Source organism: Hyla sarda, chromosome 2 (genome assembly GCF_029499605.1).
Source record: "Hyla sarda isolate aHylSar1 chromosome 2, aHylSar1.hap1, whole genome shotgun sequence".
Taxonomy (NCBI): domain Eukaryota; kingdom Metazoa; phylum Chordata; class Amphibia; order Anura; family Hylidae; genus Hyla; species Hyla sarda.
The window spans coordinates 319,554,472-319,580,639 of NC_079190.1; the positions used below are offsets into that span (position 1 = coordinate 319,554,472).

At 43.9% G+C, this 26,168-nt stretch overlaps 1 protein-coding gene and 1 long non-coding RNA gene across 7 annotated transcripts in view; one reads left to right on the plus strand and one right to left on the minus strand.

Annotated features, from left to right (window-relative positions):
* CIMAP3 (ciliary microtubule associated protein 3) overlaps positions 1-23,261 on the minus strand; it is a 150,673-nt gene extending 127,412 nt beyond the window's left edge. For 5 of the 6 annotated variants that reach the window (XM_056557822.1, XM_056557819.1, XM_056557816.1 and 2 more), the window contains exons 1-2: positions 22,653-22,764; positions 22,379-22,521 (exon numbers count right to left, since the gene is read on the minus strand). In XM_056557822.1, coding sequence (XP_056413797.1) covers positions 22,379-22,521; positions 22,653-22,755 — 246 coding nt within the window. In that variant the 5' untranslated portion in view covers positions 22,756-22,764. Of the gene's footprint in view, positions 1-22,378; positions 22,522-22,652 lie in introns of all 6 variants that reach the window. The other variant, XM_056557821.1, reaches the window with a different exon arrangement.
* Positions 23,262-23,325: 64 nt separating this feature from the next.
* The window catches only part of LOC130356375 (uncharacterized), a 29,450-nt gene continuing 26,607 nt past the window's right edge, over positions 23,326-26,168 (plus strand). The window contains exon 1 of the long non-coding RNA XR_008888868.1: positions 23,326-23,383. This is a non-coding gene — a long non-coding RNA (uncharacterized LOC130356375). The remainder of the gene's footprint in view (positions 23,384-26,168) is intronic.

Below are 26,168 nucleotides of genomic sequence, written 5' to 3' on the forward strand. Positions count from 1 at the left end.
GACCATACCTTTACAAGTGAGCCAAATATTGGACAGACTGTCCAATATTTTGAAGACCTCATACTCTAGTTCTCCGCCGATCTCAACTGGAGGAGGAGGCACCAAGACTGGAGACTGTGTAGGAACATACAATTTTAATAAAGAACAGAGGAACACATTAAGGACCTTAAATGAAGTAGGCAATTTTTTATCTGTAACAGACCAGATTAATAACCTCAATTATCTCATAAGGCCCAATGAAATGAGAAGCCAACTTTTTAGATGGAACTTTAAAATGTAATTTTTTTGTACATAACCACACTTTATCACCTATTTTAAAGGGGTTCAGAGCAGGAGAAAATCCATATTAAATCCATATACACAGAAGAATGGTGACATACCAGTAGAAGAATTCTCTCGATTATTCAAGGCAAACTCAGGATGAATCGGTATCTTTTCTGTCTCTTGCTATTGGCTACGTTACGTCTGTTACGTTATGCGCACCAGCCGCACACGCTGGCCGTGAGCGCATGGTCCTGTTACCTGCTGCTGCCGTTACACGCCCGCATGCGAACCCCAGTCCGTCACTCACCTGGTGCTTCTGCTGCCCCTGCCTTTGCCTCTCTGCTCCAGAACTCGTGTTTAAGATTTAAAGAGCCAGTCCACTCATTAGTATAATTCACCTGTGGCTCATTGATAAATTCCTCCACCCTCCTCACTTTCCTGACGTATCTTTGTTGCCTTGTGCCTGAGAGAAAGCATTCCTGAGAGTTGCCTTGCCCTGTATCTGATCCTTTGCTCTATGACCTGACTTTGCTCCTCTGCCGCCTGCCTACTGACCTCCTGCTACGTCCTGACTATGCTACCATGCCGCTTGCCTTACCTTCTGCTATTCTGACTATAGCTGCCTTATCTGTCCTGTGCCTCGCATCTCCTCAGCCGCCTGTCTGGTCGAGCTGTTCCAGGGGTATCTACCTGGGTGCCGTCTGCCGCAGCAAGTCCATCCCGCTTTGCAGCGGGCTCTGGTGAAAACCAGCGGCACCTTAGACTCCGCTCCCTGGTACGGTCCGAGTCATCTACCAAACAGGACCAGTGGATCCACGTCCACCAGTGTTCCTGTCTTCTAAAACGTGAGTATTACAACATCTAAAGTACTGTTAAACATTTTTATTCATTCTTTCTGTTTGAATGTTAGATTGAGGATGAAATGCGGATGAAAAAAGACAATTCAACTCCCAACTGTTTAGTAAAAGCTTGCCAAAATTTTTAAACAAATTTTACCCATCGATCAGACACAATATTTTCCGGAACCCCATGGTACCTAACAACATGTCTTAAAAATAAATCAGCAAGAACTTTGGCCAAAGGGAAATTTTTCAGAGGAACGAGATGACACTGTTTACTGAACCTGTCCACCACCACCCATAGAACGGATTTTCCCTCAGATGGAGGTAGATCAGACATAAACTCCATAGAAATATCCAGGGCCTCTTGGGAATGGACAATGGACACAACTCTCCTGCGGGATGTGTCGAAGGAGTTTTTGCTCGAGCACAAATTTCACTAGAAGCAACAAAAGCCTCCCCCTGTTAAGAGTTGGCCACCAGAATTTCCTTTTGAAGAAATTTCCTTGTAGCCTAAATACCAGGATGACCTGCTAACGGGGAGAATGATACTCTTCAATAATTCGGAGGCGAAACTGACTAGGTAAAAAGATCCTGCCTCCAGGAGACTCTGGCGGAACAAAGCCTTGATTGTTCAATATCTCAGAAGTTAAATCTGAGGACACTGCAGAAATAACCACACCTTCTGGGAGAATAGTCTCTGGATTAGAATCAATAGCACTGACACTCCGAGATAAGGCATCAGCCTTGACATTCTTAGTACCCGGATAGTAAGTGATAACAAAATTAAACTGAGTAAAGAACTAGGCCCAATGGGCTTGACGAGGATTGAGACGTTTGGCAGATTCAAGGAAGGTTACATTTTTGTGGTCAGTGATTACTGTAACCTGATTAACTGCCCCCTCAAGAAAATGTCTCCATTCCTCAAAAGCCCACTTGATAGCAAAAAGTTCTCGATTACCTACATCATAGTTTTGTTCAGCTGCGGAAAATTTTCGGAAGACAAAGGCACAAGGACGTAACTTAGTCAAAGAAGCAGTTTCCTGTGACAAAACTGCTCCTGCACCAACTTCAGAACCCTCAACCTCAACAATAAAGGGCCTGGTCTAATCTGGTTGGACTAATATTGGAACGGAGATAAAACATCCCTTGAGATGTTCAAAAGCTGCCTCCGTAGACCAGTTAACCAGATCTTCCCCTTTGCGAGTTAAATCAGTCAATGGTTTTGCGACCATAGAACATTTTTTATTTTCTGTACTAGTTCGCAAAGTGCAAAAACAGTTGTAATGCCTCTAACGAAGTAGGCCGCACCTAGTCAGAAACTGCCTTAACCTTTTCAGGATCCATTTTAAAATGTCCTGGAGTTAAGATATACCCCAAAAATTGTACCTCTTTGACACCAAAGACACACTTCTCCTGTTTAACCCCTTAAGGATGCAGGGTTTTTCAGTTTTTGCCCTTTCGTTTTTTCCTCCTTACTTTTTAAAAATCATAACCCTTTCAATTTTCCACCTAAAAATCCATATTATGGCTTATTTTTTGCGTCACCAATTCTAATTTGCAGTGACATTAGTCATTTTACCCAAAAGTTCACGGCGAAACGGAAAAATAAATCATTGTGTGACAAAATCGAAGAAAAAACACAATTTTCTAATATTTTTTGGGGGCTTCCATTTCTACGCAGTGCATATTTCGGTAAAAATGACACCTTAACATTATTCTGTAGGTCCATACAGTTAAAATGATACCCTACTTATATAGGTTTCATTTTGTCGTACTTCTGGGAAAAATCATAACTACATGCAGGAAAATGTATACGTTTAAAAATGTCCTCTTCTGACCCCTATAACTTTTTTATTTTTTACAGGGCGGTATGATGACTCATTTTTTACGCCATGATCTGAAGTTTTTATTGGTACCATTTTTGTTTCGATCGGACTTTTTGATCCCTTTTATTAACTTTCTAATGGTATAAAAAGTGACCAAAAATATGCTTTTTTGGACTTTGGAATTTTTTTTACGTGTACGCTATTGACCGTGAGGTTTAATTAACGATATAGTATTATAGTTTGGACATTTACGCACGCGGCGATACCACATATGTTTATTTTTATTTACACTTATTTTTTTATGGGAAAAGGGGGGTGATTCAAACTTTTATTAGGGAAGGGGTTAAATGACCTTTTATTAACACTTTTCTTTAAACTTTTTTTTGCAGTGTTATAGCTCCCATAGGGACCTATAACACTGCACACACTGATCTCTCATGCTGATCACTGGCATGTATTAACACGCCTGTGATCAGTGTTATCGGCGCTTGACTGCTCCTGCCTGGATCTCAGGCATGGAGCAGTCATTCGTCGATCGGACACCGAGGAGGCAGGTAAGGGCCCTCCCGGTGTCCTGTAAGCTGTACAGGACGCCGCGATTTCACCGCGGCGGTCCCGAACAGCCGGGTTACTTTCACTTTCACTTCAGACGCGGCGGTCAGCTTTGATCGCTGCATCTGAAGGGTTAATACAGGGCATCACCGCGATGTGATGTCCCGTATTAGCCGCGGATCCTGGCCGTTGATAGCCTCCGGGACCGACCCGATATGACGCGGGGACACCGCGTGACCCCGCGGCATATCGCGGGAGCCGGCAGAGGAAGTAAATATACGTCCTTCATCGTTAAGGGGTTAATGAATAATTTGTTTTGACGAAGTTCCTGGAGGATAGAACGTACATGATTTACTTGAGATGATAATCACAAGAGAAAATTAGAATGTGATCTAGATAAACCACTAGGAATTTTCCCAAAAATTCATGAAAAATATCGTTAACCAAATTCTGAAAAAATGTTAGTGCATTACTGAGACCAAAAAGCATTACCAAATATTCAAAATGATCTTCAGTGGTGTTAAATGCAGTTTTTCACTCATCTTTCTCTTTTATTCTGATTAAGTTATACGCCCCTCGAAGGTCAAGTATAGAAAACAAACATTACCCCCTTTATTTGATTAAACAAATCTGGAATGAGAGGTAATGGATATTGATTTTTAACAGTAATCTTGTTCAGACCCTGACAATCAATACACGTACTTAAAGGGGTTCTCTGGTGCTTAGACATCTTATTCCCTATCCAAAGGATAGGCGATAAGATGCCTGATAGCGGGAGTCCCACCGCTGGGGACCCCCGTGATCTTGCACGCGGCACCCCGTTTATAATCAGTCCCCAGAGCGTGTTCGCTCCGGGTCTGATTACCGGCGACCACAGGGCCGACGGCGTGTGACGTCACGCCTCCGCCCCCGTGTGACGTCACGCTCCCCCCCTCAATGCAAGCCTATGGGAGGGGGTGTGACAGGTATCCCGCCCCTCCCATAGGCTTGCATTGAGGGGCAGAGCGTGATGTCACACGGGGGCGGAGGCATGATGTCACACTCCGTCGGCCCTGTGGTCGCCAGTAATCAGACCCGGAGCGAACACTATCAATAAGTCCTATCCATGCAAAAATGGTACCGTTAAAAACTTCAGATCACGGCGCAAACAATGAGCCCTCATACCGCCCCATACGCAGAAAAATAAAAAAAGTTATAGGGGTCAAAAGATGACAATTTAAACGTATTCATTTTCCTGCATGTAGTTATGATTTTTTCCAGAAGTACGACAAAATCAAACCTATATAAGTAGGGTATCCTTTTAATTGTATGGACCTCCAGAATAAAGATAAGGTGTCATTTTTACCGAAAAATATACTACGTAGAAACACAAGCCCCCAAAAGTTACAAAATGGTGTTTTTTTTTCAATTTTGTCTCACAATGATTTTTTTTTCCGTTTCACCGTAGATTTTTGTGCAAAATGACTGACATGATTACAAAGTAGAATTGGTGGCGCAAAAAATAAGCCATCATATGGATTTTTAGGTGCACAATTGAAAGAGTTATGATTTTTTAAAGGCAAGGAGCAAAAAACGAAAATGGAAAAACGGAAAAAACCCGGTCCTTAAGGGGTTAAAAATGAGTAAACCTATTTGGTATCACCGCATGCGTAAATGTCCGAACTATCAAAATACAATATTAATCATCCCGTATGGTAAACAGCGTAAATGTAAAAAAAAAAAAAATATGCTCTTTGGTCACATTACATTCCCAAATTTAATAAAAAGCGACTAAAAGTCATATATATGCAAAAGTAGTACTAAAATAAACTACAGGTCATAGCATTAAAAAAATGAGCCCTCATAGATCCTCGTATATGGAAAAATGGAAAAGTTATAGGTGGTCAAAATAGGTAGATTTTAAACATACTTATTTTGTAAAAAAAAAAAAAAAGTTGAGATTTTTAAAAGCAGTACAATAATTGAAAGTATGTAAACATAGATATCATTTAATCGTATTGGCCCACAGAATAAAGAACAGAACATGTAATTTTTACCGTAAAGTGTACAGCGTGAAAACAAAACCCTTCAAAATGTGCAATATTTCGGTTTTCGTTTAAATTTCCTCACCAAAATACTTTTTTTGGGGCTTGGCCTGGCTGCTGGTGTGGAGGGTCGCATAGAGTGAGAGCTCTGTCTCCCTGAGCTGAATAAGCGACTAAACCAATCATTTTCGCCAACTTAATCAGACTTTATTTGTGCCCTACAACCTCCTGACCATGCCTGTCACAAGAAGAAAGGGCTCCAAACAAACGCCGCTGACTAAATTCAGCTTTACTTGGAAGCAGCCTCTGGCCCAAGATGGCGCTGAGTCGCAGCTTGGCTTCTACTTACCGCGCACACAACATGGTGCAAGCTCAGCTCCATCCTCTCCCATCCCAGAAATATCTCGCCGCTCCAACTCAGATCCAGCACTGTATTGCCTTACCCCACTGCTGGAGTGTGCTGCTGGCTCCGTTCACAGGCAGCTTTCTCCTTCTCCCCGCAGATGGAGTGACTCACAAGATGGCGGAGACTAGCCTGCTTCTCCGTCTGCTCTACATCATCATACAGACAACACATCCCTGTCTAACTCGGAGGCGCAGCAACTGCGGGGAAGATCAACAGCCTCACCCTCCCAGGCACAAGAAGGGGAAAGGGGGAAAATAATGGAGAGGATAAGTAGCTCTTTATTAAATGAACTGCCGGTGTCTGACAGATTCCACCATGAAAAATATGCTTATGCTCTTATATCAGACATTCTTTAAAGATAATATCTCCTCTACAAACCTCCATAACAGAGCTTGGGGACAGAGTAGACCATATTGAGAATAACTTTGAAGAGTTCTCTGCTGTGCATAATACTTTGGCAGACTCTCATGCAAACCTGGAGGAAGAATTTCTCACTCATAAAGCAAAGGTGGCCGATTTGGAGGACAGAAGCCGCCGTAACAACTTGAAGGTACGCGGTGTGCCTGAATCTGTCCCCCATGCAGACATCCCAGATTATGGGAGATCCCTTATTAAAGCCACTGTCCCTTCAGCATCTCAGCAACAGCTAGAGGTAGACCATGCCGACAGAATACCACGCCCATCTCACCTGGATGATTCGGTCCCTCAGGACATCTTGACCAAAGTACACTTCTTTACCATCAAAAAAAAAGTATTGGAGTACACTCACAAAAATGGAGGGCTCCCAGCGCCTTATCACCAAGTCTCGGTCTACTCAGACCTCTCAGCAGCCCCCAAGCCCGTTGCACCCTACAACCTGTTACCCAGGCCCTGAGAGCAGCAAATGTGGCATACAGATGGGGGGGTTTCCAGTCCGCATATTGGTCCACTGAGATGACTCTCTACATATAATTAGCTCCTTGGAAGAGGGTCAAAATTTTCTTGTCAAATGGAACCTGCCAATTACTCTCCCTGCGGGACTTCCTCCTAGATCTAGGAAAACTCACCTCAGGAAGGAATGGCATGTAGCGTGACTTTGTTGGCTCTTAATTTGTCTCTTTTCAGTATATACAGGCTAGGAGATGGCGATTTTTCCCCTGGCCTCAGGGTGAACTTTGCCCCGCTTCACTTTCTATGCTCTCCATTAGCGAGCCTTTCTTTTACTGTTTTTGTTGTTTTTACCTGTTTTCATGCCCTCTTGTGTCTCATCATGACCTATAGAAATGTTACCAAGTCTGTTGGGTTGTCCTACTCACTCATGCTGGCTGGGGGGCACACATTCCCAGTTTTGATGTTATTGCTACTGTCTTATCATAGCTTAGTATTACTATGTTAATATGGTGATAAAAATACTTAGTCTAAATGCATATGGCCTTAATGCTCCACACAAGCGGTCTTATCTGTTGAAGGAGGCTATATCCTCCTTGAGTGACGTCATTTGTGTACAGGAAATGCAACTTTTATCCAAAGATGTGCATAGAATACATCAGCCTTTATTCCCACTAATCTTTCCCTCGCATTTCAATGCTAAAGCCAGGGGCGTACTTATAGCTGTGAAGAGCTCTGTTTCCTTTACATTGATGGAAGCTGTTACAGATGATAGAGCCTGATATGTAATTTTATACTGTGCTATTAATGCCATACTCATTACTCTGGTTTCATTGTACGCTCCAAATTCAGGGCAGCTTCGATTTTTTTTAAAAGGTTTTTTAAAAAGGTTAAAGATTCTAATTGAGGTTCAGTAATAGCATGCAGGGAATACAATTCGGTCATGGACCCTGCTCTAGATTCCTCTTCCACGTCCCGTTTACCTTCCCTATCGCTTTCTACCTGAGCATGGCAAACAGACATCTATGATGTCTGGCGGCTTCAGCATCATAATGAGAGGGATTTTACCTTCCACTCAGGTGTACACAATTCCTACTCTAGAATTGATATAGCCCTCCTTTGCAGTTCGCTACTTGCTCACACAATAAGCTCATCCATTGATGTTATAAAGTGGTCGGACCATGCGTCCATATCAATAACCTTGGCGGATGGGATATCCTCTCATTCTCCTCAATATGTGGTGACTTAGTCCCTTCCTACTGTCCCATCCCAAACACTCAGCGAGCCTACACTCGGCTATAACTGACTATTTTAAACGCAGTGCTTCCCCTGTGATCAGCTCCATTTCTGTATGGAACTGCCACAATGCGGTTGTTAGAGGGCTCTGCATCAAGTACAGCTCAATCCTGAAAAAAGAACGTGAAGCTAAACTACCTTATTGGAGAAATGTAGTCACCGAGGCAGAGAATAAATACGACCCTGATCTAGCTGCCCAATTATCTTCTCTTCGCAGAGATTTGCACTGTATGCTACTAACCTCCTATGAAAAATCCCATAGGAAGATGCAAGCAGCCTATTACTCTCAAGATAACAAGGCCAGTCGGCTGTTGGCCAACTGCCTGCGCACTAGACAGCTACGATCCTGCATTCCATACTTAATTCACCTTTCAACTAAGTCAAAGCTATCTACTCCCAGAGATATATCTAATGGTTTCCAAGAATTCTATGAAGGCTTGTATAACCTGAAAGACTCGATACCAGACATCCCGGGTTTTGAAACATAAATACAAAACTTCCTGTCCAGACTGAATCTCCCCAAACTTTCTGAAGCTCAGCTACTAGACCTAAATAGTGACATAACTGGGAATGAAATTAGTAAGATCATAAAAGCTCTACCATTTGGCAAAGCCCCAGGTCCTGACTGTTTTGCCAGCGTTTATTATAAAACTTTCTCTGAGCTACTGTCCCCCCCCCCACTAACAAAAGTTTTGCACAGAGGCCATAGCCTCTCGCTCCTTACTGAATGAAAACCTACAGGCCCTTATTACAACACTACCCAAACCTGGCAAATCAAAGGACCTCCCCCAGAATGTCAGACCCATTTCTCTCCTTAACCAGAATTAAAAAATATTTGCAAAATTAATCGCCAATAGGCTTGCCTCTATTTTCCCCTTGTTGGTCTTTACAGATCAAGCCGGGTTTGTTGCTGGGAGACAGACATCGGACAACACCAGGAGGTTGCTTAATGTCTTTCATCATACATCCATGCTGGCAGTAGTACTACCAATAGATGCCGAGAAGGCGTTCAACTGACTGTGGTGGTCATATGCCTTCTTGGTCTTACGAGAGATGGGGTTTGGAGGTGGTGAGCTGTCGGCTATATAAGCCATATTATCTTGCCCCTAAGCAAGAGTGATGGCCAATGGGGTATTGTCTGATGACTTTGTAATGACTAATGGCTCCCACCAGGGCTGTCCCCTCTCCCCCTCATATATATGCTTTCAATGGAACCACTGGCTGAGGCTATTAGGCTAGACCCCAGAGTTAGAGGAATACCCATAGGAGAAATTATGCAGACTATCTCCCTCTATGCCGACGATGTCACTCTTTGTCACTCTTTGCCTGCAGTGTTAGACATTCTAGCTAGTTTTGGCACCCTGTCCTATTACCATCTAAATAGCACTAAGACTCAGGCTTTACCGATTAACTTACCACCCCCCACGGTCCACACCCTACGTAATTCCTATCAATTTGATTGGCAAACCAAGAGCATTCAATATCTTGGCGTGCGCCTTTCTTTTCCCCTTTCGACAATTTACCACAATAATCATGTCCCCTTTTCCCACTACCTAGAATTAGAGATGGAGGGCTTGTCGAAGGCTATGGTCTCCTGGGTGGGTAGAGTAGCTACATTTAAAATGTTTCTTGCCCAAATTACTCTACCTGTTCTGAGCCCTTCCCAATGTTATACCTATTTCTTTCTTTAAAAAAGCCCAGGCAGTTATGAAACCTAGGCTGAATTCCTCTTTACTAACTAAATCTAAGTGGGCAGGGGGTTTGAGTTCCTCAGACATTACAGCATATTACATATCCACGTTAGTAGGCTCTGTAAAACACTGGTTGAAGGGTAATTTGGAACTACCCTGGGTGTTGCTGGAGAGCCACTCGGTAACCCCTTATTTAGTTACAGACCTGCTCTATCTCCCTTATGGAACCTCCCTCCCCCCAATTTGGATAATCCCATGGTGAAGGCATCTTATATGGCACGGCGGTTCTATCTCACCAATGCATGACTACCAGTTCTAGCAGAACGAGCGTCTCTGCCCTTCCTTATTACATGCAGCTAAAACTAACCTAGATCTACAGAATTGGTCATTAGCGGGCATTACACATGTCACCCACATCATGGAAGATAGCACCCTGCTTTCTTTCACTAACCTTTGTGAAAAAGGTTAACCTACAGAGTAATGACTTTTACAATTACCTTCGGATAAGGCACTTTATTCACTCCTTACCCTCGCTCTTGTCAGGTACTGATACTAGAATGGTAAGGGGGAGTGAGCTAAAACTCAACTTTTAATAGATAAGCTGTTAAGAAACATAGACTAATCAGACTGGGCGAGTTTCAGGCATATTGAAGACAGTATAATTAATCTCCTAACTGTGAGTTATTCTTGCGTCTTTTCCAGCAAGGGAGCATCACGAGTATCCCTTCTTAATATTATCTATGTTCCTTAACAGCATATCTATTAAAAGTTAAGTTTTATCTCACTCCCCCTTACCATTCTATTAAAATTTTCTTGGGAGTCTATATCACTATATTGAGTAGACACTTCACATATCTATCCCATTTCCAGGTACTGATACTACCATATTGAGGTTCTTGGCCTCTAACCTTAAGGGGTTGAAAAGCATATACACCTCTTTGGTGGGTTCTGATCTCTGTGTTAAGAGTTACCCGTTGAGATTGTGGGAAAGGGATTTGGACTATTCCTTTGATTTAGTAGCTTGGGAAAGAGCGTTTAAATGCATACATAGAGCCCTACAGTGCTCTTCACCTGCTGAGAGTGCCTTCAAGACCATCCTCCGGTGGTATTTTACCTCTGATAAAATAGCAAAAGCTTACCCTGGAACATCCGATCTGTGCTGGAGGGGTTGTGGACAAAGGGGCTCCCTATATCACATCCTATGGAATTGTCCAGTTATCCAACCCTTCTGGGTGGAATGTAAACTTTTGAGTTTTTTGGGTTTGCCGTACTTATTATGGTAAATTGAGTGATGTCATTACAAAGTAACATTAGTCGCGCAAAAAAAAAGCCATCATATGGGCCTGTAGATGGAAATATAAAAGAGTTTAGAGGGATGGATTTTAGAGGGGAAGGAGTGAAAAACAAAAACGCAAAAATAAAATTGGCCTGGACATTAAAGGGGTTAAATAGCATCCAATGGGTTATCGTTTTCCATGATGAGTCTAACCATTTATGTACTAGGACTTTTTTTTAAAGGGGTACTCAGGGGAACTAAACCCATACCCCATCCTTTCCCTCTCACTAACCTATTTATTTGTCTAAATATCATTCATTAGCTATATAGAGCAGTTTCCCACTTTCAGCTGTAACTTACATGCAGGGAATGAGAGAAAGACATCATTATCAGATCCACCTTGGCTTTGTGCAAAGCCCTAACAAAGACTAGCCCCCACCCTCTTGGAAGACAAACACCACAAGATTTCTGTCTTGTCTAGGGGTCTAGCTTCACAGCCACACCTCCCCTCTCCTTACATGTGTCAGGATCTTGCTAGGAGACAAACAGCTCAGCGTCTCCTGTGAAGATTCTCAGTCGCAACTCAGGACATAATGCAGCTAATTAAAAGCAATTATCTGGTGGCCATTACACAGATACACACTGACTGCTGGGAGTTGTAGTCTGGGCTGCAAGCAAGGAAAAAGAATATTCAGGAGACAACAGGGGCCACAGGAGCTGGCAAAATCACAAGGATAACTATTGGGGACACAAAACTGGTATTGTGGTGACTTTGGGGCATTTTTTTTTCTTAATTATGGGAATGGTTGGTGATACTAACTTCCTGTTTGTGGCACATTAGTATATGTGAGGGGGTAAACTTTTCAAGATGGGTGGTGAACATGGTGGCCATTTTGAAGTCAGCCATTTTGAATCCAACTTTAATTTTTACAATAGGACACATCAAACTTATTGGGAATTTCACAAGAAAAACAATGACGTGCTTGGTTTTAACGTAACTTTATTCTTTCATGAGTTATTTACAAGTTTCTGACCACTTATAAAATGTGTTCAATGTGCTGCCTATTGTGTTGGATTGTCAATGCAACCCTCTTCTCCCACTCTTCACACCCTGATAGCAACACCGCAGGAGAAATGCTAGCACAGGCTTCCAGTATCCGTAGTTTCAGGTGCTGCCCATTGTGTTGGATTGTCAATGCAACCCTCTTCTCCCACTCTTTACACCCTGATAGCAACACCGCAGGAGTAATGCTAGCACAGGCTTGCAGTATCCGTAGTTTCAGGTGCTGCACATCTCGTATCTTCACAGCATAGACAATTGTCTTCAGATGACCCCAAAGATAAAAGTCTAAGGGGGTCAGATCGGGAGACCTTGGGGGCCATTCAACTGGCCCACGACGACCAATCCACTTTCCAGGAAACTGTTCATCTAGGAATACTCGGACCTGACACCCATAATGTGGTGGTGCACCATCTTGTTGGGTTAGTGTCAGACCAATAGCGGTGGTTTTGTTTGTTAACTTCACCATTCATATAAAAGTTTGCCTCATCACTGAACAAAATCTTCTGCGTAAACTGAGGGTCCTGTTCCAATTTTTGTTTTGCCCATTCTGCAGCCCCTCAAACTACGGATACTGTAAGCCTGTGCTAGCATTTCCCCTGCGGCATTGCTATCAGTGTGTGAAGAGTGGGAGAAGAGGGTTGCATTGACAATCCAACACAATGGGCAGCACATTGAACACATTTTATAAGTGGTCAGAAACTTGTAAATAACTCATGAAAGAATAAAGTTACGTTAAAACCAAGCACATCATTGTTTTTCTTGTGAAATTCCCAATAAGTTTGATGTGTCGCATGACCCTCTTCCTATTGAAAAAACTAAAGTTGGATTCAAAATGGCCAACTTCAAAATGGCCGCCATGGTCACCACCCATCTTGAAAAGTTTTCCCCCTCACATATACTAATGTGCCACAAACAGGAAGGTAATATCAACAACCATTCCCATTTTATTAACCCTTTAAGGACTCAGGGTTTTTCAGTTTTTGCACTTTCGTTTTTTCCTCCTTACCTTTTAAAAATCATAACCCTTTAAATTTTCCACCTAAAAATCCATATTATGGCTAATTTTTTGCGTCACCAATTCTACTTTGCAGTGAAATTAGTAATTTTACTCAAAAATTCACAGCGAAACGGAAAAAAAATCATTGTGCGACAAAATCGAAGAAAAAACACCATTATGTAACTTTTGGGGGCTTCCGTTTCTACGCAGTGCATATTTCGGTAAAAATGACACCTTATCATTATTCTGTAGGTCCATACGGTTAAAATGATACCCTACTTATATAGGTTTGATTTTGTCGTACTTCTGGAAAAAATCATAACTACATGCAGGAAAATTTATATGTTTAAAAATGTCATCTTCTGACCCCTATAACTTTTTTGTTTTTCCACGTACAGGGCGGTATGAGGACTCATTTTTTGCGCCGTGATCTGAAGTTTTTATCAGTTCGATTTTTGTTTTGATCGGACTTTTTTTAATGGTATAAAAAGTGACCAAAAATACGTTTTTTTGGACTTTGGAATTTTTTTGAGTGTACGCCATTGACCATGTGGTTTAATTAATGATATATTTTTATAGTTCGGACATTTACGCATGCGACGATACCACATATGTTTATTTTTTTTTTTTTATTTACACTGTTTTATTTTTTTTTATGGGAAAAGGGGGTGATTCAAACTTTTATTAGGGAAGGGGTTAAATGACCTTTATTAACACTTTTTTTTTTAACTTTTTCTTTTGCATTGTTATAGGTCCCATAGGGACCTATAACACTCCACACAATGATCTCTTATGCTGATCACTGGCGTGTATTAACACGCCTGTGATCAGTGTTATCGGCGCTTGACTGCTCCTGCCTAGATCTCAGGCACGGAGCAGTCATTCGTCAATCGGACACCGAGGAAGGAGGTAAGGGCCCTCCTGGTGTCCTGTAAGCTGTTCGGGATGCCGCGATTTCACAGCGACGGTCCCGAACAGCCCGACTGACTAGCCGGGATAGTTTCACTTTCACTTCTAAAGGTTTAATACCGCACATTGCCGTGATCGGCGATGTGTGGTATTAGCCGCGGGTCCCGGCCGTTGATGAGCGCCGGGACCGATGTGATGTGATGCGGGGTCACAGCGCGACCCGCTTCATATCGCGGGAGCCGGAGCAGGGCGTAAATATACGTCCTGCGTCGTTAAGGGGTTAAGGTGTATCCATATAAATGGCCCACACTGTAGATTTCAGTAGTGCCCACTGTAAAGGGGTACTCCGGCGCTTATACATCTTATCCCCTATCCAAAGGATAGGGGATAAGATGCCTGATCGCGGGGGTCGCGCAGCTGGGGACCCCCCGTGATCTTGCACGCCGCACCCCGTTAAAATCAGTCCCCGAAGCGTGTTCACTCCGGGTCTGATTACTGACGATCACAGGGCTGTCACACCCCCTGCCATAGGCTTGCATTGAGGGGGGCGGAGCCTTGAAGTCACAATGCTCCGGCCCCGTGATTGGCAGGTTTTGCAATTGCTTTCGTTTGAAAATTTTCAGTATTTCATACTGAAAAAGCCAGTCAAACCCTGCCTGCTTGGATACATAAGTCTTGCTGTGTCCATGCATCATCACCTACGTCATTGACACACTTCCTTGATTGACAGCTGTGAGCGCAGGGCTCACAGCTGGAGGAAAAATCCTCCCACTGTCAGCTTGCGTCCCGCTAATGTCAGTGAGGACAAACTGGGAGTTGTAGTTTTGCTAATGCTAGGGGAGATGTGAGCAGACAGCATACTGAGAGAGGGGGTGGAGACCTGTACAGTGAGGCCACACCCCCTCCCTTTGAGAGGAATTCAGACTAGTGAGCTAAATTAAAAGTGTAATAAAAAAATAAATAAAGGTGGTAGACACATAAAAATTAGATGTACATGGGCAGGATAAGGTACTGAGTGATATATAAAAAATATGTTTTTTTGTTGGATCTGACGGGTATGCTTTAAGGCAAAATAATATATCCTGAACAATTAATGTAATCATCCTATAATAGGGTTAGTCATCTCATTCAGCATGAGTGCCTTGTGTCTAAAGATGAGAAACTGGACTATCAGAATATAGTAAAATCGGACTGGTGGGGTAATTTCATTACCACTTTCTTGATAGAAAAAGGCTATTCAGAACATTGTTTTTTATTTTATTTTGTCTTAGGATATTTTAAGCTGTTATTTTATCATCTTACTACTTTGGTGTTGTACATTTTATTGCTATTTAATAGGTATTAGTTTTATTACACCATACTGTACCCATCATATTGGAGTCATTTAATTATCATACCCCAGCAATATATCTTACCGGTAATTTTTTTAATTAATATTTTTGTATGGATATATCTGATATAAAAAAAATATATATATATATATATATATATATATATATATATATATTTTTTTTTTTTTTTTTTTTTTTAAATACATTATTTATTAACCATCTAAGTATATATTTATATATATTTTTTATACACATATATGGATATTCTTTATTCTATCATACACATATCTTGGCATAGTATGTCTTTTTCTAGTGGATATCATCTGTGCTCACCTCAGGTGCTTATTTCATGTGCTCATTTGATGTACATGAACTTTACCTAGTTCAACTACGTTCACCTTACGATAACACTTTGGGTGCACATTTATTTGGTCCGTAATCTGCCTTTTCTTTGTGCATATTCATGTATATTTTTATATGCACTCTCATTTTATCCACAGTGTCCATACATATGCTGTCACTGTTAAATGCAGGATCGCATATTGCCAATGATCCTGCATCTAGTTTTGTATAACCCAGGGTTTAACATCTAGTTCCGCCCCTTTATTTACTATTGGTATGTCAGGGTCACCTGTCCTGGGCCCTGGAGACGTCTCCTTGATACCTTTAAGATGTGGAAAGAGGCCAGCTCTGCCTGTTATAAATTTTGTAGTTTTAATAAAGAAACCCACTTGGTTTTACCTCCTTGTACGACCTGAGACTTTATTTGGAGGAAGCAGCACCTTTGATTGAATGGTCCTTTTCTTCATACTGCAGCTTTTCAGCTGCCAGAGTCTGGTTGGGTGGCTGAAGTATAACAGGTTTGCTGAAGACCTGACAAGTGCTAGAAATGTTGTGGTCATGGCCACTTGAGGGTCACAACACAACTGTATTCACTAACATTAGCTGTTATACAGCACAATCCTTTAGTGTGACACAGAGATATTTGGTATCTTGTTGCCATGTTGCCCTAGGCTATGGTTGTGCAAATGCATACAACCCTAACCAGGGGCGGACACAGACAATAGAGGGCCCCTGTGCAAAGAATGTGCCTGGGCCCCCCCCCCCCAAAAAAAAACGTAATATGCCATAAAATTGCACTGCAACTCACATTAATCTGCATTAGATAGGCAGCAGTTCCCCCACATTAGGTAGCATAGATTCCCCACATTAGGTAGCATAGTTTCCCCACATTATGTAGCATATATTCCCCACATTAGGTAGCATTGCATAGTTTCCCCACATTAGGTAACGTAGCATAATTTCCCTACATTAGGTAGCGTAGCATATATTCCCCACATTAGGTAGCGCAGCATATATTCCCCACATTAGGTAGCGTAGCATAGATTCCCTACATTAGGTAGCGTAGCCCCACATTAGGTAGCGTAGCATAGCATATATTCCCCACATTAGGTAGCATGGCATAGATTCCCCACATTAGGTAGCGTAGCATATATTCCCCACATTAGGTAGTGTAGCAAAGATTCCCCACATTAGGTAGCATAGCATATATTCCCCACATTAGGTAGCATAGATTCCCCACATTAGGTAGCATAGCATATATTCCCCACATTAGGTAGCATAGATTCCCCACATTAGGTAGCATAGCATATATTCCCCACATTAGGTAGCATAGATTCCCCACATAAGGTAGCGTAGCATAACCCCAACAAACAAACACACACACACTCTCACTCACCCACACACTCTTACCTGGCCTGCACTACTTACATTTGCCCATGGGGACTTCCTGGCAGAGGTGCACGCTATAAGTGACATCATCGCACGCTCTGCGCTGGACGTCAGCGTCCAGGTGCTTGCGATGACGTCATTGCCATGTTGCCCTAGGCTATGGTTGTGCAAATGCATACAACCCTAACCAGGGGCGGACACAGACAATAGAGGGCCCCTGTGCAAAGAATGTGCCTGGGCCCCCCCCCCCCCAAAAAAAACGTAATATGCCATAAAATTGCACTGCAACTCACATTAATCTGCATTAGATAGGCAGCAGTTCCCCCACATTAGGTAGCATAGATTCCCCACATTAGGTAGCATAGTTTCCCCACATTATGTAGCATATATTCCCCACATTAGGTAGCATTGCATAGTTTCCCCACATTAGGTAACGTAGCATAATTTCCCTACATTAGGTAGCGTAGCATATATTCCCCACATTAGGTAGCGCAGCATATATTCCCCACATTAGGTAGCGTAGCATAGATTCCCTACATTAGGTAGCGTAGCCCCACATTAGGTAGCGTAGCATAGCATATATTCCCCACATTAGGTAGCATGGCATAGATTCCCCACATTAGGTAGCGTAGCATATATTCCCCACATTAGGTAGTGTAGCAAAGATTCCCCACATTAGGTAGCATAGCATATATTCCCCACATTAGGTAGCATAGATTCCCCACATTAGGTAGCATAGCATATATTCCCCACATTAGGTAGCATAGATTCCCCACATTAGGTAGCATAGCATATATTCCCCACATTAGGTAGCATAGATTCCCCACATAAGGTAGCGTAGCATAACCCCAACAAACAAACACACACACACTCTCACTCACCCACACACTCTTACCTGGCCTGCACTACTTACATTTGCCCATGGGGACTTCCTGGCAGAGGTGCACGCTATAAGTGACATCATCGCACGCTCTGCGCTGGACGTCAGCGTCCAGGTGCTTGCGATGACGTCACTCACTGCACGCACCTCAGCCAGGAAGTCCCCATGGGCAGATGTAAGTAGCAGTTTAGTGACTGGGCAAGACTGGTTTCCCTGTCATATGTGCACTGGCAGGGCTGCCATCAGACATTTCGGGGCCCCTTACACAACTCAAGGCCTGAGACCCCCACCGATCACCTCGGTTGAAGTGGTTCTCCAGCTGTTGGAAAGCTAAAACTCCCATCATGTCTGGAGAGCCTCAGGCAATGGGAGTTGTAGTTTTGTAACAGCTGAAGAGACACAGATTGGACACAGTTTTACCCATCATCACTGCAGAACTTACAAGTGACTACAGCTCTGATGGGACAGTCATAAGAACACACAATGATGTCAGTGACCTGAGTGACGTCTTCTTTTCTTCTTCATCTCGTCCAGAGACCAGGTCTTCCCCCAGCTCCATCTTCTCTGCAGAGTCTGACATGCAGACATCATTGGCTCCTCACTGTCAGCAGATCCTCATCCTCTGCATGAAGACAGTAATCATTATAACCTTGCCAGAAAGTGTAACCTAAATAAAATACTGCCCCACACTGTACCCTGAATATAATACTGCTATACACTGTACCCACTAAATATAATACTGCCACACACTGTACCCTGAATATAATCCTGCCACACACTGTACCCTGAATATAATACTGCCACACACTGTACCATGAATAGCATACTGCCATACACTGTACCCACTAAATATAATACTGCTATTCACTGTACCCACTAAATATAATACTGCCCCACACAGTACCCTAAATAAAATACTGTCACACACTGTACCCTAAATAAAATACTGCCCCACACTGTACCCTAAATATAATATTGCCAGACACTGTAACCTGAATACAATACTGCTGTACACTGTACCCACTAAATATAATCCTGCTACACACTGTAACCTGAATATAATACTGCCACACATTGTACCCACTAAATATAATACTGCCACACACTGTACCCTGAATATAATACTGCTATACACTGTACCCTGAATATAATAATACTATACACTGTACCCTGAATATAATACTGCTACACACTGTGCCCACTAAATATAATCCTGCCACACACCGTACCCTGAATATAATAATGCTATACACTGTAACCTGAATATAATACTGCTATACACTGTACCCACTAAATATAATCCTGCCACACACTGTACCCTGAATATAATACTGCTATACACTGTACCAACTAAATATAATCCTGCCACACAATATACCCACTAAATATAATACCTCTTATCCTCTGTGTCCTCATCATTCCTCATCACCCCCACAACCCCTGCCAAACCTCTCCTCAACACTACTATAACCACCCCCGCACCTCTCCTCATCACTACTATAACCCCCCCACACCTCTCCTCATCACTACTCTAACCCCCCACACCTCTCCTCATCACTACTATAACCCCTGCACCTCTCCTCATCACTGCTATAACCCCCCCCCCTGCACCTCTCCTCATCACTACTATAAACCCCCGCACCTCTCCTCATCACTACTATAACCCCCCACACCTCTCCTCATCACTACTATAACCCCCCCGCACCTCTCCTCATCACTACTATAACCCCTGCACCTCTCCTCATTACTACTATAACCCCCCGCACCTCTCCTCATCACTACTATAACTCCCCACACCTCTCCTCATCACTACTATAACCCCCCGCACCTCTCCTCATCACTACTATAACCCCCCCGCACCTCTCCTCATCACTACTATAACCCCTGCACCTCTCCTCATCACTACTATAACCCCCCCGCACCTCTCCTCATCACTACTATAACCCCTGCACCTCTCCTCTTCACTACTATAACCCCTGCACCTCTCCTCATCACTACTATAACCCCCCCGCACCTCTCCTCATCACTACTATAACCCCCCGGCACCTCTCCTCATCACTACTATAACCCCCCCGCACCTCTCCTCATCACTACTATAACCCCCCCACACACCTCTCCTAATTACTACTATAACCCCCCCACACACCTCTCCTCATCACTACTATAACCCCCGCACCTCTCCTCATCACTACTATAACCCCCGCACCTCTCCTCATCACTTTTATAATGCCCCCTGCATCTCTCACCACCCCCATAACACCCCCCTGCACCTCTCTTCACCCCCATAACACCCTCCTGCACCTCTTATCACCCCCATAACCCCCCCTGCACCTCTCATCACCCCATAACACCCCCCCCTCTCATCACCCCCATAACACCCCCTGCATCTCTCATCACTCCCATAACACCCCCTGCATCTCTCATCACCCCCATAACCCCCCCTGCATCTCTCATCACCCCCATAACCCCCCTGCACCTCTCATCACCCCCATAACCTCCCCATGCATCTTTCATCCCCCCATAACACCCCCTGCACCTCTCATCCCCCCCATAACACCCCTCTGCACCTCTCATCCCCCCCATAACACCCCTCTGCACCTCTCATTACCCCCATAACCCCCTGCACCTCTCATCACCCCCATAACCTCCCCATGCACCTTTCATCCCCCCATAACACCCCCCTGCACCTCTCATCCCCCCATAACACCCCCTGCACCTCTCATTACCCCCATAACCCCCCCCTCTCATCACCCCTATAACACCTCAAGCACCAGCTCCCCTGCACCTCTCATCACCATTGTAGTCTGCAAACAACATAGCCCCCATCCAACCCCCCCCCCCCCCCCCGTTCACTAACCCTGCCGGGGTTCGGTGCAGCTGCTGCTCCTGTCAGAGTGTCACTGCATGGGGAGGATCCGTCGGGAAGATGATGGACTGGAGATCGCGCTGGGACAGGTCAGGTGACAGGAGTAGACTTGCGTGCCTGCGCGGGGCACGTCGACTCCCATCAGCCCCTGGCCTGTCCGGCCCTGCCGTACTTCTTAAGGGGCCCGCGCCCTAGAAAGAGTGGGCCTCATAGTCCTGCGGGCCCCCCAGACTATGAGGCCCGGTCATAGTTCTGACGGGTACCCAGCCAGGAGTCAGTGAGTGACAGTCGCAGTCACTCACTGACCAGCCGGGAAAAAAAAAGTACAGGGACGTCCGGGCCTCCCTGAAGCTCCGGGCCCCATACAAGTGTATGAGTTTACCCCCTGATGGCGGCCCTGTGCACTGGGTCCGATGGTAGGACCAGCCCAGCGTGTGAGGGCGGGCCCCCTCCCACGCTGGGCCCCTGTGCAGGTGAACCGGCTGCAGAGGCGATATGTCCGCCCCTGACCCTAACATAGGTAAAATTATGCTCTTTTGTCATCTGTCTGGTGCAGTAGAGGTTATGGGTATGTTTTTCATTACCCAACATATGTATATAAAAAGATACAAAGATATTTACAGTGGTCCCTCAAGTTACAATATTAATTGGTTCCAGGAAGACCATTGTATGGTGAAACCATTGTATGTTGAGACCATAACCCTATGGAAACCTGGTAATTGGTTCTGAAGCCACCAAAATGGCATCCAAAAAATAGGAAAAAGAAAACTTAGTAGATAACTAATACAGAAAAAGCAAGTCCCTACATATAAAAGTAAGGAAGAGCTGCTGGAAGCTGTAAATCACTGTCTATGTAGAGGACAGGAGCTTCTTCAGGGTCCTGTACAGTACACGCAATGTCCTAAAAAAGTAAAACAGAGCTTGCCCTCACCTGGTGCCCAAAGGAGCAGCTAACTGATGCACATGTAAAGAGTAGTACAGAAGATATAGTACAGAACATGTAGTACCACCCTGTACGGTAGGGGGCACTACCGGACAGCCAGTCAGTGCATGCACTTCAGTAATACAGGTGTTTTACCAGTAAAATGCCCAATGTAATTGGTCAGATCTTCCAGCCATTGACATGTTTCACAAATCTGGTCTGTCTGTAGCATTGTATGTTGAGTCTGGTTTCAAGTTACAATGGTCCAGAAAAGACCACTGTATGTTGAAACTATTGATAGTATGTTGAGGACATTGTAAGTTGAGGGATCACTGTGTGTGTGTGTGTGTGTATGTATGTATGTATGTATGTATATATGTATATATATATATATATATATATATATATATATGAGAGAGACAAAGATATTTATATATATATTTACATCAGACAGGCTGTGTGCTGTAGGATTGCTGCAGTTTCATCTATACAGTCTAAATAGAATAGGTAAAAGCCCATTTATGTACATGTATCATCAGATTGTTGTGTTTGCACTGCTCAAATATGCAGCTAAACCCCCCAGAGATATGCTATGTGAATATGTGAAAACATGAAAATTAGAAATATTTTCCCACCTCCTCAGACTGGTAACATCCAGGTCCACGGTTTGGCGCTCCTCTGATGGGCGCCAGATCATTTCCCAGGCGGTCTGGGGCACAGTAATATGGGAAATGTTTTCTTTCCTGTGTACTGCCAAAGCAGACTCTCTTCAAGACTTCTGAAGCATTAAACATAGGAACCAAAAGTCGAATAAGTAATGGAGAAGGCTCCACATATGTAAATACAATATATACATTTAGAGAATACTGTGAACAAAACTCCCACAAACTCCCAGGCTCCCTGAAATACCCTTGAAAGGCAGATGGAGAAATTCTCTTGTTTTAGTTGTCTGTTTTATAATTTTATGTAGAGGTAGGTTATCAATATTCTCTTTAGATACTTGATTCAGCATTACCTGGTTCATGCTCCATGCTGTCTTTCAGCTTGTGTACGATTAGTTTCTATGGTAACAGGGGCTCACAGTTTGACTTTGTTTCGTTTTGGTTCCCCCTGCTGGTCACACACTGTAGTTGCAGGTGTAAATCACCATGTAAAATGTTCTAAAACTTATTTTTCACATGTATAATTAAATACATGTATTACCATTATAACTGCAAACATATTTTCAGGTCCTTTGTTTTGTTGTGTCTCTAATAACACCTCAAAAACACTTCCCATTTTGGCCTTAAGGACACTGAGCTAATTTAAATTTTTGTATATTTAGTTTATCTCTTCGCCTTTTGAGCAGGACCGGATTATCACTGGAGCTTTTGGAGCTCATGCTCTGGGCCCCGCATAGCCAGGAAAGATAGGGGGCCCCGCTCCCTCTGCATCATGCAGGTCCTGGTCGGCAGTCACTTAAAAACAGGGATCTCCACACAGAACATAATGGCAGTGACTGCCCGATCAGGGCCTGCTCTGTACCTTCTGAGTGCTGGAGGGGATGATTTCTTTGAGGACCTGTGGCGATGTCTCACGATCATGTGACTTTGAGGCGGAGCTAAAGTTACCAGAGCCGCCAGGAGAGCAGAGTGTCTGCGGTGAGTTATTCCTGCAATCTGTTGGTGTGAAGTCACTGTATACAGCAGTGTTTCCTAACCAGGGTGCCTTCAGCTGTTGCAAAACTACAACTCCCAGCATGCTAGAGGCACCCTGGTTGGAAGACATTAACTCCTTGGGGACGGAGGGCGTATGCATACGCCCTCGCGTCCCGTCACTTACGGCATTTCCCATCAGACCTGTGATCGGACCGGGATGACTGCTGATTTCTATCAGCAGGCATCCCGTGGCAATGTCTAGGGGGGTCCTGAGACCCCCCCATGTCAGCGATCGCAGCAAATCGTTGGTCAATTCAGACCAGCGATTTGCCCCCAATCCAGGCTAATCGGGTCACTGGTGACCGGCTCTCCCGGAAAATAAGCATGATCGGAGCTGTCAGAGACAGCTCCAACCATCCTATCCCCTGCCATTGGTCGGTCAGGCTGACTACCAATGGCAGGAGGGGGCGGGAGGGTTAGAGTTAATTTCCCCCCCACTCTACCCACCGATCGAAGTTGGGGCAGAGCGGGGGGGAACACGTGCGGTGAGGGTGGAGCATGGTCCGGCTTACCCGGACCGGTGAAGGCATCCTGGACCAGCGACAGCGGCGGCGGTGGCTACGGCATCGACAGCAGTTGGAGCGGCCGGAAAGTGCGGCGTGCAGAAGGCTGCAGTGAAGATCTCGGTAAGTCATCTTCACTGTGGCCTTCTAAAAGCTGCAAAACTACAACCCCCAGCATGCCCACACAGCCAAAGGCTGCCTGGGCATGCTGGGAGTTGTAGTTTTGCAACATCTGAAGTGGCACAGTTTGGAAACCACTATAAGGTGGTCTCCAAACTGTAGCCCTCCAGATGTTGCAAAACTACAACTCCCAGCATGGCCAGACAGTCAGGGATGTTGGGCGTGTAGTTCTGCAATATCTGGCCCTTCAGATGTTGCAGAACTACAACTCCCAGCATGCCTGGATAGTCTGGGCATGCTTCGAGTTGTAGTTTTGTAACATCTGGAGGGCCACAGTTTGGAGACCACTACTTAGCGGTCTCCAAACTGTTCTTCCCCAGTTGTTGCATAACTACAACTCCAAGCATGCCCAGACTGTCCAGGCATGCTGGGAGTTGTAATTCTGCAACATATGAAGGGCCAGATATTGCAGAAGTACACGCCCAGCATCCCTAACTGTCTGGCCATGCTGGGAATTGTAGTTTTGCAACAGCTGTAGGCACACTGATTGGGAAACACTGAGCTAGAGTCTGTTTCCTAACTCAGTGATTCCAAGCCGTGTGCCTTCAGCTGTTGGAAAACTACAACTCCCAGAAAGCACTGACAGACTGTACATGCTGGGAGTTGTAGTTTTGCAACAGCTGGAGGCACATTGGTTGGAATCACTGAGCTAGAGTCTGTTTTCTAACTCAGTGGTTCCCCACCAGTGTGCCTACAGCTGTTGTAAAACTACAACTCCCAGCATGTACAGGATACATTCACACGGGCGGGTTTACAGTGGGTTTCCTTCTACAAGTTTGAGCTGCGGCAAATTTTCCGCCGCAGCTCAAACTCCCAGCGGAAAACTTACTGTGAACCCCCGCCATAGCCATAGCCATAGACTGTCCTGGCAGGCTGGAAGTCTTGCAACAGCTGGAGGCACCGTGTTTGGGAAACACTGCTGTAGTGTTTTACTGTAGGCAACCGGGTCCGCCCCTATTGCAAATTCCTTATTCAGGCCTCAAATGCGCATGGTGCTCTCTCACTTCAGAGCCCTGTCGTATTTCAAGGCAACAGTTTAGGGCCACATATGGGGTATTTCCGTAGTCGGGAGAAATTGCAGTACACATTTTGGGGGGCATTTTCTCCCATTACCCTTTTGTAAAAATTGTAAATTTGGGGGGAAAAACTGCACTTTTGTGAAAAAAAATTATTTTTTCATTTATACATCCGACTTTAACGAAAAGTCGTCAAACACCTGGGGGGTGTTAAGGCTCACTGAACCCCTTGTTACGTGTTTGAGGGGTGTAGTTTCCAAAATAGTATGCCAAGTGTTTTTTTTTTTTTTTTTTGCTATTCTGGCACCATAGGGGCTTCCTAAATGTGACATGCCCCCCAAAAACCATTTCAGAAAAATTCACTCTCCAAAATCCCACTGTCGCTCCTTCCCTTCTGTGCCCTCTACTGCGCCCACCGAACACGTTACATACACATATAAGGTATTTCCTTACTCAAGAGAAATTGGGATACAAATTTTGGGGGGCTTTTTCTCCTATTACCCCTTGTAAAATTTCAAAAACTGGGCCTACAAGAACATGCCAGTGTAAAAAATGAAGATTTTCTAATTTTCTCCTTAACATTGCTGCTATTCCTGTGAAACATCTAAAGGGTTAACAAACTTTCTGATTGTCATTTTGAATACTTTGAGGGGTGCAGTTTCATAATGGGGTCATTTATGGGGTATTTCTAATATGAAGGCCCTTCAAATCCACTTCAAGACTGAACTGGTCCCTTAAAAATTCTGATTTAGAAAATTTTGTGAAAAATTTGAAAATTGCTGATGAACTTTGAAGCCCTCTGATGTCTTCCAAAAGTAAAAACTTGTCAACTTTATGATGGAAACATAAAGTAGACATATGGTATTTGTGAATCAATATATCATTTATTTGGAATGTCTGTTTTCCTTACAAGCAGAGAGCTTCAAAGTTAGAAAAATGCAAAATTCTCAATTTTTTCATGAAATTTTGGAATTTTTCACCAAGAAATGATGCAAGTATAGACAAAAATTTACCACTAACATGAAGTAG